At 36.8% G+C, this 14,421-nt stretch overlaps 1 protein-coding gene across 1 annotated transcript in view; it reads right to left on the minus strand.

The window, feature by feature from the left end:
* The window catches only part of LOC115223083 (vacuolar protein sorting-associated protein 13A), a 311,737-nt gene that overhangs the window by 235,118 nt on the left and 62,198 nt on the right, over positions 1-14,421 (minus strand). Inside the window, exon 3 of the mRNA XM_036512095.1 lies at positions 9,995-10,126. Within this exon, the coding sequence (XP_036367988.1) occupies positions 9,995-10,091 (97 nt within the window). The 5' untranslated portion in view covers positions 10,092-10,126. The remainder of the gene's footprint in view (positions 1-9,994; positions 10,127-14,421) is intronic.

Here is a 14,421-nt window from a genome sequence, read left to right on the forward strand (position 1 = left end):
GCTACTTACCACACAGCCTCCACTATATTTATTTAAAGAATGTAGTTGTGTAAAGCTGGACCAATGCAAGAAGGTACCAAGTAAACTACAAATTGAAAAGGAAACAAAACAAAGTTGCAGTTTTACCTTGTATTTCTATATTTCGGAGTGAAGACCCCTTCTTCAGGACATTTGGAAAAGTGGTGGCTGGAAAATGTTTGTTGCTCAGAAGTGTGTGCATGGGGAGAAGGCCTTTCTTCCCCCACCCCCACCCCGAAATATAGGAATACAAGGTGAAACTGCAACTTTGTTTTATTTTATTTTCAATTTGTAGTTTACTTGGTACCTTCTTGCATTGTTCCAACTTTACACAACTACACTCTTTAAATTATACCTCACAAAGCTTCACAAAAACTACCTCATTTTAATATAGATATATTTACATGTATATATAAAGTAATAATAACAATAAACATTTTAATGCATTGCGACACACATTTCCACAAATCATGTCTCTTAAGATCACAGTCTGAAGAAATGAATTTATGAAGAGGATCTACCCAATGCCCACAGATACTATGGACTACTCTGTAATCCTTCCAGGATATGGACTGTGATCTTAAGAGACATGTGATATGTGGAAATTCATGTAGCAATGCATTAAAATGTTTATAAATTCCGTCCAAGGTTTATTGTTTATATTACTATATTTATCCGGCATTATATCGGTACAAATTGATGCAACCCAGCAAAAATTGGTTCACCAGTCAGCATCATTAGACTGTGGCCAGCATAATGGAATAGGAACGTTATTTATTTGACTAAACCCTTCAGCACAGAGATCCAGCATTGGGTTAAACCGAATGACTTAAACAAGTAAAAGAAAAGATAAAAGATATGTGAAGGTAAGTCTTCCTGAAACTTACTCTAAATAACCTTTCATGATCAAGCACCGTATATGGAGATTATATTCTGATTCTGTCATCTAATACCAACATTAAGCCTTTTAATACCAAGCTGATTCAGACCATCCTTGGTTCTATGGCACAAGGGGATCCAAATTAAAATTTCCCATTAAAATTTCCAGTTAATTTATGTTCCAGTCAAAAGCAGCAAGCTGGCAGAATCATTAGCATGCCAGGCAAATGCTTATTGGCATTTCATCTGTCTTTATGTCCTGAGTTCAAACTCTGCTATGGTTGACTTCACCTTTCATTCTTTTGGGGTCAATAAAATAAGTACCAGTGGAGCATTGGGCTCAATGTAATTGACTTATCACCTTCCCTAAAATTGCAGGCCTTGCGCCAAAATTTGAAACCTACTTACGTTATAGTCAGCTTAATAATAAGTTGTTTAAGGTAGAAAACAAGCAGAATTGTTAACATGCTGGGTAAATGCTGAGCAACATTTCATCCATCCTTACGTTCCGAGTTCAAATCTTTTTAGGGTCAATAAAATAAGTACCAGTTGAACACTGGGGTCAATGTAATTGACCTACCCACTCCCTTGAAATTGCTGGCCTTGTGCCAAACTTTGAAATCAATGATAACAGTTATTTTGCTAGCTTCTTCATTATTTTCAAAATTAATTGAAATAAATAGGATTATTTCAATAGAGAGTTGGTAACAAAATGTTCAAAGTTAAAGCTAATATCTTTCCTTAAAGGAACAACACAATGTCTGTGGCAGGACTCAGTGGCAGATTTAGATGAAGAAAGGCCCTGGGCTCATACCTTTATCAGGCTCCTACCAAAAGACTTATGAGGGTATCAGGAATAACATACACACTGGCTGGTTGCTTGATAAATTTTAAGGCTCTATAGTTCAGCCTGACAAGTCTACGGGTAAATCCACTGCTTCCATGGGTTTATTGCTACTCTGCAATATTCACACCAAATTAATAAAGAGTAGCTCTGAGAATAAATTAAAGAATACATTATGCAATTCAGATTCCTGTAGGATTGATTTATGCTCTCTGAATATCAAATATTATATTTCATATTCTAGATTACAAAGAACAGACAAATACTCACTTGTATTTCACTTTGGTGTAATAATAACCAACCAGTTATTAATACAAGATTAAATTCAGATATTTAATAAAACAATATTAGAAACTCTAACATTAGAAATATTAGAGTTTGGCAAGTAACTTGATCTGAGATTTGATCAATTTGAGAACATGTGTGCTATGATGTCGACATGATAGCTCTTTAAAACACCATCACCATTCAAGAGAATAAAAACTCATTTTTATCTAGGTGCAGGCATGGCTTTGTTTGAGATGTTTGCTTCCCGGCTGCTATATGACTTTGAATTCAGTCCCACTGTGTGGCGGCAGCTCGAGCAAGTGTCTTCTATTTTAGTCCCAGCCAACCAAAGCCATGTGAGCAGATTTGTTAGAAAGAAGCTGAAGGAAACCTGGCACGTGCACGCGTGAGTGTGATTATGTATGTGAATGTATGTTTGTGTCTGCTTGTCTTGACATCACATGACTGGCACACTGAAACAAGTAGCAGTGACATTCATTTCTAATATTCAGTGTGAACATGTCTGACCATGGATAAATATTACCTTGCTTGGAAACAGGTGAAGCCTGGCCATAAGAAAAGCACTCAGCCACAGAAAATGTTTCAATAAACTCCATCCAGCCCAATCAAGCATGGAAAAAATGGATGTTAAAACAATGATGATGATGATGATGATGATGTTAGTCCTGCTAAAATGAACAGCCAACTCTCCTTCAAAGTTTACCCTATTGTCTTAAAAATGCATGAATATTCTAGATAAAATAGTCCAGAAAAGAAGATGGTTACAACATGAATGCCAACTGAAAGAATTGAGTTTGGCTCATAGAAATACATGTACTAACTAAATAATATAGACAACATCCAAGCGTGATAATTGTAGCCTCTAAAGAGATGAGTGTTGTCTTCTAATATACTCCCATGCATATATGTAGAGAAATAGCAATTGTAACATGTTGTGGACAAAGACCAGCGCAGAATTGTTATCATGCTGGGCAAAATGGTAAGTGGCATTTTGTTCATCTTTACATTCTGAGTTCAGATTCCACTGAGGTCAACTTTGCCATTAAAATTTCCGGTTAATTCATTAAAATGCCAGAGTGCCTTGTAGTATTTATTCCAGCTCTGTGCACTTTGAGTTCAAATCCCACCAATGTCAGCTTTGCTTTTCGTCCTTTCAGAGTTGACAAATAAAGTAACCACCCCTGTACTAGCATTAATTCTTCACTTTCTCTAACCCTTGTTTTCTGATTGTCTGTTTGTCTTTTCTTTTCCTGGAAGAAATTGGCCATGGTCAAACTTGGAATAGGTGAAGTGTCTTCCAGGTCTAAAGACACCAAAGATACATCACATGTTACATAGGCTCCTCTATAACTTTGTCAAAGAGTTGAGGGCCCAAGGTAAAGCAAGGTAGGTGGGAGGGTGGGATTTGTGGAAGATTCGGCTGCTATCTTTAGCTTCCTAACTCATGTCAAACAGTCCAACCCATGCCAGCATGGAGAACGGACACCAAAGTGCCCTAAGCACTTTAAAGATTTTGGTGCTGCCATATATATGTACTTCAAAATACACATAATAATAAACCATAAAATAAAATGTTTTTCAAAATGAAACAAAGTTAACAGCAAGATGGAAAATAATGTTTATTTTTGTATACTTCTTTATTGATATTTGAAGAGTTTTCTTTTTTTAATTGCAAACTCTTTGATGAGATCCTCAAAATTAATCTTATGTAACACACTGGCTTCTATACTTAGCAGAGATAAAGCATACCGAATATTATTTTAGCAAGTTTAAAGTGATTTCTTTTGTGCCATAAACCATTTACCATTTCTGGTGGGCCCTCCTTCTCTTCAAGACCCTACACATGCTCATTTTACTTAATAATCAATCCAGCACTGACTAAGCCTTGTCCACTCTACCAGCTACATACGTGGGAAGCTCCAGTATTTACAAATGTACTGAAACAGAGTAGACAGTGTAAAGTGCAAAACATGGCCAGGCAAGGCCACGCCCGTTGCTGGACTTTGGTACTTGGAGGTCCAAATATTCCGAGAGGGCACTAATTTTTGTAAACTGTATTTTCTAAATGTGAGGGTGCACCATTAAGAAGTGAGGGTCAGTGCCATCCAGTGCATCTCCTCAGCGAAGGCCATGGTTCAGGCTTTTATACACTTCACATCTTATGAACCATCACAGTATATCGCAGCCAGGTAGAGGTGTGGTAGACCTGGCACAACAGACCTCATGGGTTACACCTAATATTTTGGTCAATTGGTTGTTAAAGGAGTATTCAATCAGAGCTGAGTAAAGTCTGCATTACAACAGCATCAACATACAGACCATTATTTTCACTTTTATTATACAATTTTGTAATAATGCCAAGTAGTTTTGGCTCAGAAACTTATTCCACTGCATCTGAATGTTAGAAATTGCTGTTTGTTTAAAATATTACGATTATTGAATTATGAAGATAAAGAATATAACAAATTAAAAAGACATAAATTTTAAATACTGCTTTCGTCAGTGAATAAAATGTTTGTCTGTTTTGAATGTTAGAAACTAAAAATAAAATATAAAAATAATTTTTTTACTTTAATCAGTTCTACTCATTAATAATTACTTGTTTAGTTTTGTTTTTTCTTCTAATTCCACAATGATGATGATGACAATGATGATCACAGGGCTGATAATGATGATAATGTTGTTGATGGTTATGGTGGTGGTGGTGATGATAATGATGATGATGACAATGCTGATTAGGAGAATGATAAATGGTGTGAATACTAGAACCAACAAAATTTTATTAAATACTGTTTAAAAGAACAATCAATCATTAGGACTTAATTAGACAATAGCAACATGGTTAAGAAGTTCATTTGCCAACTATGTGATCCTGGGTTCAGTCTGTAGATGGACTACAACACCAGGTTGTCCAAAGCCTTGTGAGTGGATTTGGTTAATGGAAACTGAAAGAAGATGGTCATACATTATGTGTGTGTGTGTGTGTGTAGTTGTTTACATTTTGTGCTTCTTGGAAAAACCCTGAGTGATGCAAGTGTGATGCCAACAACCCATCTGCTGGCTTTGCATATTTGAAGATGTAATGAAATAAAAGATCCCTTACTTGGACAAGGAAAACAGTTAAGGGATAGAAATAGTAATGGTTGTGTTTCCCACCTCAACGTGGCTGTTCCATACAGAACACTGTTACTTCTCTTTTTAACCCCAGGAGGACATCTCCACCAGCTGGGTAGCAACACACTATCTGTGTCCATTGGGTGAAATGCAACACCTCAGTGGTTAAAGTTTCATGAATGAGGACAGGATATTTTGACTAAATTATCATCATGAAGGAAATAAAGAATATTGTAAGTCAACTTCTTCATTCTTTTATTTGTTTCAGTCATAAGATTGTGGCCATGCTGGGGCAATACTTTAGGTGTTTAGTCAAACAAATTGGCCCCGGACTAATTTTCTTTTTAAGCCTGGTATTTATTCTATCAATATCCTTTGCTGAATGGCTAAGTTATGGAGATGTAAACACACCAAAACTGGTTGTCAAGCAGTGGCAGGGGGACAAACACACACACACACACGCATACACACACGCATACATACATGACAGACTCCTTTCAGTTTGTGTCTACCAAATCTACTCACAAGGCTTTGGTTGCCCCAAGGCTATAGTGGAAGACACTTGCCCAAGGTGCCATGCAGTGGGACTGAACCCAGAACCATGTGGTTGGGAAGCAAGCTTCTTGCCACACAACCACACCTGCACCTATTATATAATTTCACCATCATTTATTCATCAACTGGTGGTGGTGGGAGGGGGGTCTTCCTTTCTTTCCAGAGCCCTTCATTAAGAATACAAGGCTGTTGTTGTTAGTGTGGTTAAAGTGGAGTTTACCAGATGCAATTAATCTAATCAATACCCAATACCTGTCACCATATAATATTGGCTGCCTGGTTGGTTGATCTGCCCAGTCATGTTGTATATATAATATAGAGAGAGATGGAGTGAGAATAAAAGAGACATACAGAGAAAGTAAACATAAGAAGTGCAGAATAGGTGCACATACAAGATATTTTGTTGCAGTTGTTGTTGTTCTTTAACAACCTTTGAACAGATAGACAACCAAATGGCCAGGCATAACCCACAGGATTGCTTGCCCCAGATTTACTTCACCCTGACCTGGCTGGGATCCATATGATACTTGCAAAGGAACCCTAAAGACACACAGACACACTGAAAGCAAAAGAATCATAGAGACAGAGGAGGAGAATGGGGAGGAGGAAGGAAGTAGGAGAAGGGGAAGAGGAAGAGGAGGAGGGGGAGTAAATGACAAAATAGTTGTGGGAACAGTTAAACCAATGAGAAATTTATTGTATTTAATTTCAATCAAAGATAAACATTTTTCTCTTGAAAATTACTATTTATTTCCTCGTTTTTCTATAAGCACCAAGAAATTTGATAAAGGCTAAATTACAGTGATTCTATGTATGTATTTCCTGATATTGGCCATAGTAGTAAAAATATACTTCCTACATTACCTGGCATATGACAGATAACACTCTAGTATAGTGGTTCCTATATGGCCTTAAACGGTTTTTTATACGACTCCTAATAATATTTCATTATAAAAATATAGTAGGGCACTTTTTATACTCATCAAATAGCTATGGAAGTCCACCCGAGTAAAATGGGAATGAAAGGGGTATCAAAGGGGTCTATGGGTAAAAAACAGTTGGGAACCATTGCTCTAGTACATCTTTTATTTTTGACTTCTTTCAGCTATAGGACAGTGGCTTTGCTAGGGCACCAGCTTGAAGCATTTAGTTGAATATAAACTGAGCCCAGTACCTCTTTTTAAGTCTTTATTCCATTAATCTCTTTTCTTGAACCACAACATTTCCTATTTCTTTATTGCCCACAAGGGGCTAAACATAGAGGGGACAAACAAGGACAAAGGGATTAAGTCGATTACATCGACCCCCCAGTGCGTAACTAGCACTTAATTTATTGACCCCAAAAAGATGAAAGGCAAAGTCAACCTCAGCAGAATTTGAACTCAGAACGTAAAGACAGACAAAATACCACGAAGCATTTCGCCCAGCATGCTAACATTTCTGCCAGCTTACCACCTTAACCACAACGTTTCCATCTATGAAATTCACTCATGAGACATTGGTTGGCCCATGGCTATACAAGAAGACATCTGCCTAAGATGCTGTGCAGTAGGACTGAACCGAAAACTTCATGGCAGAAAGTGAGCTTCTTAACCACACAGCCATGCCTGTGATAATTTTAAACATTAACAATGATTGGGAATTGATCTATTGACTGTCAGCAAGACCAACTTCTGTTTAACCAAAATGAATCACAATTAATACAAGCAGTAAACTTATCATTGCAAAAGTGAGTGGGTGCTCGTTCAATTAAAGCTGGGAAAAGGTTAGTGGGATGTTCCACAATCTAATCAAAAGACTTCTTGATTTTAAACTACAGGACATTTGAATAAATAATAAAGTTCAGCCACCACAGCTTAATATCTACAATATCAATTATTAATCAGTCTGGAAACAAGTATTTAAAATTATTATCAATCCAGCTGATGATTGTATATTTGGTAGTTTTGAGGGAGAGAGAGAGAGAGAGAGAGAGAGAGAGAGAGAGAGAGAGAGAGAGAGAGAGGAGAGAGAGAGAGAGAGAGAGAGAGAGAGAGACAGACAGACAGACAGACAGACAGACAGACAGACAGACAGACAGAAACTTGGTGGGGCTGATAAGAAGAGGCCAGTGCATCAAGGGAATTTATTTAGGCCAGTGGTTCTCAACCAGGGTCCAAATAACCTCTAGAGGCCCATATAAGATTTTTGGGGCTCCATATATGCAAAATAGTAAGTTGTTGGGAATCCACAGTAGTATTGAAAGGGCCCATGAAGAGATTTTGTACCTGAAGTATTTATGAAAGAAACAGCCAGGTTTCTTTCTTTAATGGTTTGCATAATCCAACATGTTTCTGGTGACTGAAACATGTTTCTGGTGAGAGAGATGCTAATGCAAACCCACACAAGTGAGCGGAAAAAATGGGAATTTTGAAAGAAGCATCTATAAAACTAAATTTTAACAAATGAATTGCTGGTGGTGGGGGATCCACCAAAATAAAATAGTAATGAAAGGGGTTCATATGCAAAAAATAGTTGAGAATCACTGATTTAAGCAGCAGGAGTGCTACATAGAGTAGAATCAGTAGAAGAGATTGAGGAGGGATCCAAGTCATCAATGGGTGTGTAGTTATGGAGGGAAAATGGGTGAAAGCTTACTTGTTAAGCAGATAAGTGCTCAGTGATTGCTTGATGAGTGCACAGTATCAGAGATGTGACTGTTTAATTTACTCTCTCTCTCTTTTTTGCTCTGTCCCTCTCTTTCTTACTCTGTCTCTCTCTCTCTCTCTCTCTCTTTGTCTCCTCTCTCTCTCTCTCCCTCTCCCTCTCCCTCTTTTCAAGCATCATCTCTACAGCTATCAGCAGTCATTAATTGCTAAAGCTTGATGGTTCAGGGTACAGCAGTGGTTTTCCTATGTTCAGTCCTGGTTTATTTACTGTTTATTCTGCTAATTTCCAACTCTCCCAAGTCGACTCTTGGCACACTGGATTTATTTTACTATTAGGCAAGAAGACTACTCTGTATGACATCAGGTATGTCTGCACCCCAGTACATCTGTGTGACACATGTCTAGGGACCAGTCTGCCTCCAAGTCCAGTCTAAGCTATAGACCTCTTCAGCCAGTTGCTCCATAACCGAAGCCCTTGACACGTACTACTAGTCCAGGCCTGAGTGGATATGGGAGTAGTGATGACCAAGGAGTAACTGCTTATGCCCCATAACTCCTAAACTCACAAGTTGGTGCCATTTCATACCTTACCCAAACAAAGGGTTCGTTCAAATGGTGTCATTTGTTTCCAGTTCCCTGTTCAATAGAGCAGGAGGTTATTGTTTTGAAACAGGTAAGGGTTGGTGTCAGGTAAGGGCATCTTGATGCTCAAAAGTAGTCTCAGCAGCCCCAGCCCCCTCCTCCAAAATTTCAGGATTTGTGACTACTGTAGTGCCAATAGTAGAGAAGATTATTATTATTATTATCGCATTTCCCTATCTTTTCCGTTTCTTTCCCCTCATCCTTCATGAACCCCCCACACACACACACACACAAATTGCTGTCTGTCCTTGTAATATCCTCTTCATCTATGCCCTTGTGGCTAATAAAAGAAATTGTTGTTGTTGTTATTATTATTATTATAATCTCATAACAGCCAATTAATGTTACCAAATGGTTTCATGCTGATAACCTTCTAGAAGAGGAGAGATCAATTAACAATCGTTAGACATAACTCTTTCTTTCTTTCTTTCTCTCTCTCTCTCTCTCTCTCTCTGTATATATATATATATATATATATATATAGATAGATAGATAGATGTATGTGTGCATGTTTGTGCATGTGCATGCATGCATGCGTGTGTGTGTGTGTGTGTGTGTGTGTGTGCGTGTGTGTGTGTGCATATCATCTTTTGATCCCAGCACCATTTTTCAAAATTTCATTAAAATATTTGCATTTTAATTAAGTGAATCTTTATTATTCTCTTTCCCTCTGCCTCTTTTGAATTTCTCTTCATGCCAGCCTGAGATATATATATATATATATATACACACACACATACACACACATACACGCACACTTATTGAAGGAGTGGCTTTGAATTTAAATGCCAGGTCTTAACAATTTCCATATAGTGGCGCCAGGGTTTTGTTATCACAGTAATTCTTCACAGAAATGTAAATAAGCAATTATTGGAATAAATAAATAAAAAATCTCATTTGGTTTTAAAAGATCTATAGGCATGAATAATTTCATGGTACAGGGGAGAATTGTATATAAAAATAAAAAGACGAAAGAAAACAAGAAAATATAGAAATAGGTTCTTACCTTGATGTATCACAAAATTAAGTTTTGTGGAATCCAAGTCTTTAATGTACTTCCCAAAGAAGGAATTGATAAAATTTGCAATTATTCCTTCAAACATGGTGATAGGTACATGAATGACACTCTCTGAGCAATCTGTAGATTAAAAATAAAATAAATCAATCAAAATTAGTTTACTTTTCACAATACAAATCTCTCTCTCTCCCTCTCTCTCTCTCTCTCTCTTTTTTACCTCCTCTTAAGGCCACATACATCATTGATCATTTCTGTCTTAATGTCCACTTTTCCATGCTTGCATGGGGCAGATGGAATCTGTTGAGGCAGATATTTTATGTGCAGATGCCCTTCCTGTCACCAATTCTCACCTGTTTCCAAGCAATGGAATATTCTACCATGGCCTTATGGAGCAATGTGGACAAACCCTTTGGTCTTTGATGCTACAAAGGGACCCAAGGGCCAACAGTCCTGCTCATAATACATATTAACCCTTTAGCATTCAGATTATTCTGTGAAATGTAATACTTTTGTGCATTCACATTATTTTGAATTACTCATGTATTTATCTTGTAGCTTTCAGATTTCAATCATGTGACTGTTTATGTTTAGAATGGCATTGTTGGATAGGTGTGAGAGGCCAGATCTGGCCAGTTTGAACATAAAACAGGAAGAATATTTGGGCTGGACATGACCTATTTAAAGGGTTAAACTCTTGACCCTTGCTTCACTTTGTAACATCTGCTAATTAATTGTGTGTGTGTTTTGCTCTTGAGCTTAGAGGAGCTGAGACTGTTGTAATGGTAAATAAAAAAAAAAGGCAGGATGAGGGGGAGACAGTGCATCGGCGGACCAATGGCTATAGTATATTGATGAGTGAGTCATCATAAATTTGCTAAACAGCTTTCTTTTAGATGTGGTCTAGTGCTCTACAATGTGTGTGTAGCAACCAAACCATCTCCTGTCCAACATAACAATTAAAACTACCCTGCCACAGCATAAACATTCCTGTTGCTTATCGTTTTGGTAGCTTTTACTGGCAGTTGAAGAGGAGTGGGTTTATCAAACTGGTTTCTCTGCTTTTATGTTAATCCTTCATTGTTGAGCATATTTTCAAAAGCATTTCATTACTACATCATTAACACTTCCATTGCTAGCATAACAATTATTTGTGTTTCACCAAACAATATAGATTGTAATCTATGATGGGTAGGTAAACATCTTTGGTTTTATTGAATGTGGATGCAAATCAGGAACTAAACTCCCATCATATCAAGTCTCTTTAGCAAACTTTATTCACACCCACGGAGAGAGGGTGGCTTAATCAGAGAAGGGAGAGGCAATACCCATCATTTTTGCCAGCCTAGCAGGGAAGAAGTAATCCTTGGATGAGAAACTTGGTCTGAATAGTTGCTAGTGTGTATTCTGGTGCAAACAACCAAGGACCAGACAGTAGTATTAAATCTGCCAGATGATGGACTAAATATACCAACCTTAACCCTGCCATGCTGTATTCCTGCTATAAGAGGAATGGATTAGACATAATCTCAGCCAGATTCCGAGTAAAGCGGTCATGGACAACACACAAAGAAAAGGACAATGAAACCAATTCTTTCCATTAGTTTGCCTGCAATCATTACTCTTGAGCTGTATATGCAACTGTTTATTATTATTATTATTTGTTTTTTTGCTTGGAAGCCTAGATGGAGGATAAAGTTAGGCATAGGAGCCAAGATCTGAGAGAGTTAAATTAAGGTCATGTGGTTTCTCTATGGCTGCAAGTGTTATACTGGATAAAATAAAAGACATTGCTTCATTTTCTTTAGTCATTACACCTCCTTGGCATTCAAAGACCACATCTCATACCAGGTATGAACATTGCAGTTCATACACAAACATTATACAGTGTAGGTCCTTCACTCTGAAAGAGAAACCTTATTGTAGCAACTATGTTTTCAGAACATCCTCCACCACTTCTAATTAGGTTACCTACATAACAGAAGCTATCTAATATCTCCAGGGGTTCTCCTGGCCAGTTGGGAACATCGATTTCTCATGGACTCTTATTGCACCAGTGCATCTTCCACATACAGAAATCTAAATATGCAACCCAACCACATTTCAGAGGTTATTTTAGTAGTAAAAAAGAGTTGTACCAAAAACATAGTTTATTTGGTAGCCTTTATATATATCTCTTATTATATATATATATAGATAGATAGATAGAAAGATGATAAGCAGCTTTCTGTATCATACAACAAATGTGAAACATTACTTTCATTATTCACACATCATCTATCTCATAATGCAACACTTTGTAATTTTGGTTAAAATTGAAAATGTGAAACTATTTTCACTTTCTAATGAAACCTGGTCGTTATAGAGCAGTGTCTTTCAAATAACTCAAGTTGGTTGTTGAGATAATGTAGAAAATATGTAAATGAAAATTAAAGTCTGTTTGATGGCCGAAAGATTAATGAATCTTTTGATACCCCATATGTGAAAATCGGCAACTCAATTTACAAGTGCATAAAGAACATACGCGCACACACACACACACACACACACAGACACACACAAACTCTCTTTTATAAATATAGATTTACTGTTTCCTTCCTCCATACAGCGTATTTCAACTGTATTTTCAGTTTGACAACAACCAATCCTTCAAGAAGATGAAAGAAAATCTGGCTTTGTGAGGAACACTGGCACCAGCAAAACACAAGTTTACATTAGCTTAAAGCCTGACTTAAGTATTTTCATTTATATAACAAAGGTCTATGTTTAGAGTGCTAAATGGCTTTAAACATCTGCTACTTTATACGCACATACGTAAATACATACATAAATATATATATACATATGTATGCATGTGTGTGTGTGTGTATATTATCAGTCATAATCATCATCATCATTTAATGTCCGCTTTCCATGCTGGCATTGGTTGGACAGCTTGACAGGAACTGGCAATGCCAGGGCCCACACAGGTTCCATAATCTGTTTTGGCTTGGTTTCTACAACTGGAAACCCTTCCTAACATCAAACACTTTACAAAGTGTACTGAGTGCTTTTTATATGGCACTATCACTAGCACTTTTTACAAGGTAGTATCAAAAAGTTCCCAGACTAGTTCTGTAGTGTGCCAACAGATGGCAGCACATGGTTGCAGTCACAGTGAGAGATAGCAGTAACCTTCATGAGGCAGTGTGCTGAGTAACATCACTGTGTTCATTTCACAAGTTTTGAAATTTGTATTTTTGTGATCATGTGTGTGCAATTTCTGTCATGAGCAGGAAGTTGGAACTAAGAGCCAACGTGAAATTTTGTATTCAACTTGAGAAGTCAGCTACAAAGACATTGAGCCTGCTTCAGAAAGCTTATGACGATGAGGCAATGGGTCATACGCAATGTTCTGAGTAGCACAGGTACTTCAAAAAGCACAACAGAGCTGCAGCTCAATCAGTAGCAGGTTCATCATTTTTTTTCAACATCCATGGTATTGTGCTTTGAGAATTCGTCCCCCAGGGATAGATATATATCAGTTATGAAATAAATATATTTGTTACTCTATGTCATTTTTATAATCCAAGATGCTACCATTTAGAATGTGTCCTATCATTATGGTCCACCCTGTATTTTATATATATATATATGCCTGTGTGTGTGTATATACATATATATATATATATATATATATATATATATATATATATAATATATATATATATATATATATATATATATATATAACGGGAAGCTTTATGAAAATAGACAAAAGACGAAGGCAGGTTTACGAAAATAAACAAAAGACGAAGGCAGGTGGAATACAAACAAACAATTGTATTAGTATGGCGCTCAGGAAATATAAATAAAACAAGTCTTTAACGTTTCGAGCCTATGCTCTTCAACAGAAAGATACACCGAGAAAAAACACAGAAAGAAGGAGATAATAACAACAAAAGAATGAGACCTCAATATTAGAGAAATAGAGGATTATTTATATATGTCATAATTTAGAACAAACAGTAAAAGGCTGTCATTATAGTACTCAGAGTTTCAAATGTTTGTTCTAAACTAATAACATATATATATATATATATATATAATTATATACATATGAGAGGGATGAACACTTTGTGGACAACCCTTATGCTAGAAGTAGATCCACTATGGTCTTACCACTAAGAAATGTTTTCAAGAAAAATTTAGCAAACATCAGAATGTAATCGAGCAAGACAAAAGAAAAGCAACAAAAATATGGATTATTCACATACATGTTTCACTATTAACATATTACGTAATTTTACTTACGCAATTTGTCTGTAGATCTTCGGTGTGACCATCCAAACAAATATAATTTGCAGAACTATATACTAGGACATCCGCACAAAGTCAGACTTGTATATATCTGTACTTATTACACTCGTGGTTACTAT

The sequence above is a fragment of the Octopus sinensis genome, linkage group LG22 (genome assembly GCF_006345805.1).
Source record: "Octopus sinensis linkage group LG22, ASM634580v1, whole genome shotgun sequence".
Lineage (NCBI taxonomy): Eukaryota > Metazoa > Mollusca > Cephalopoda > Octopoda > Octopodidae > Octopus > Octopus sinensis.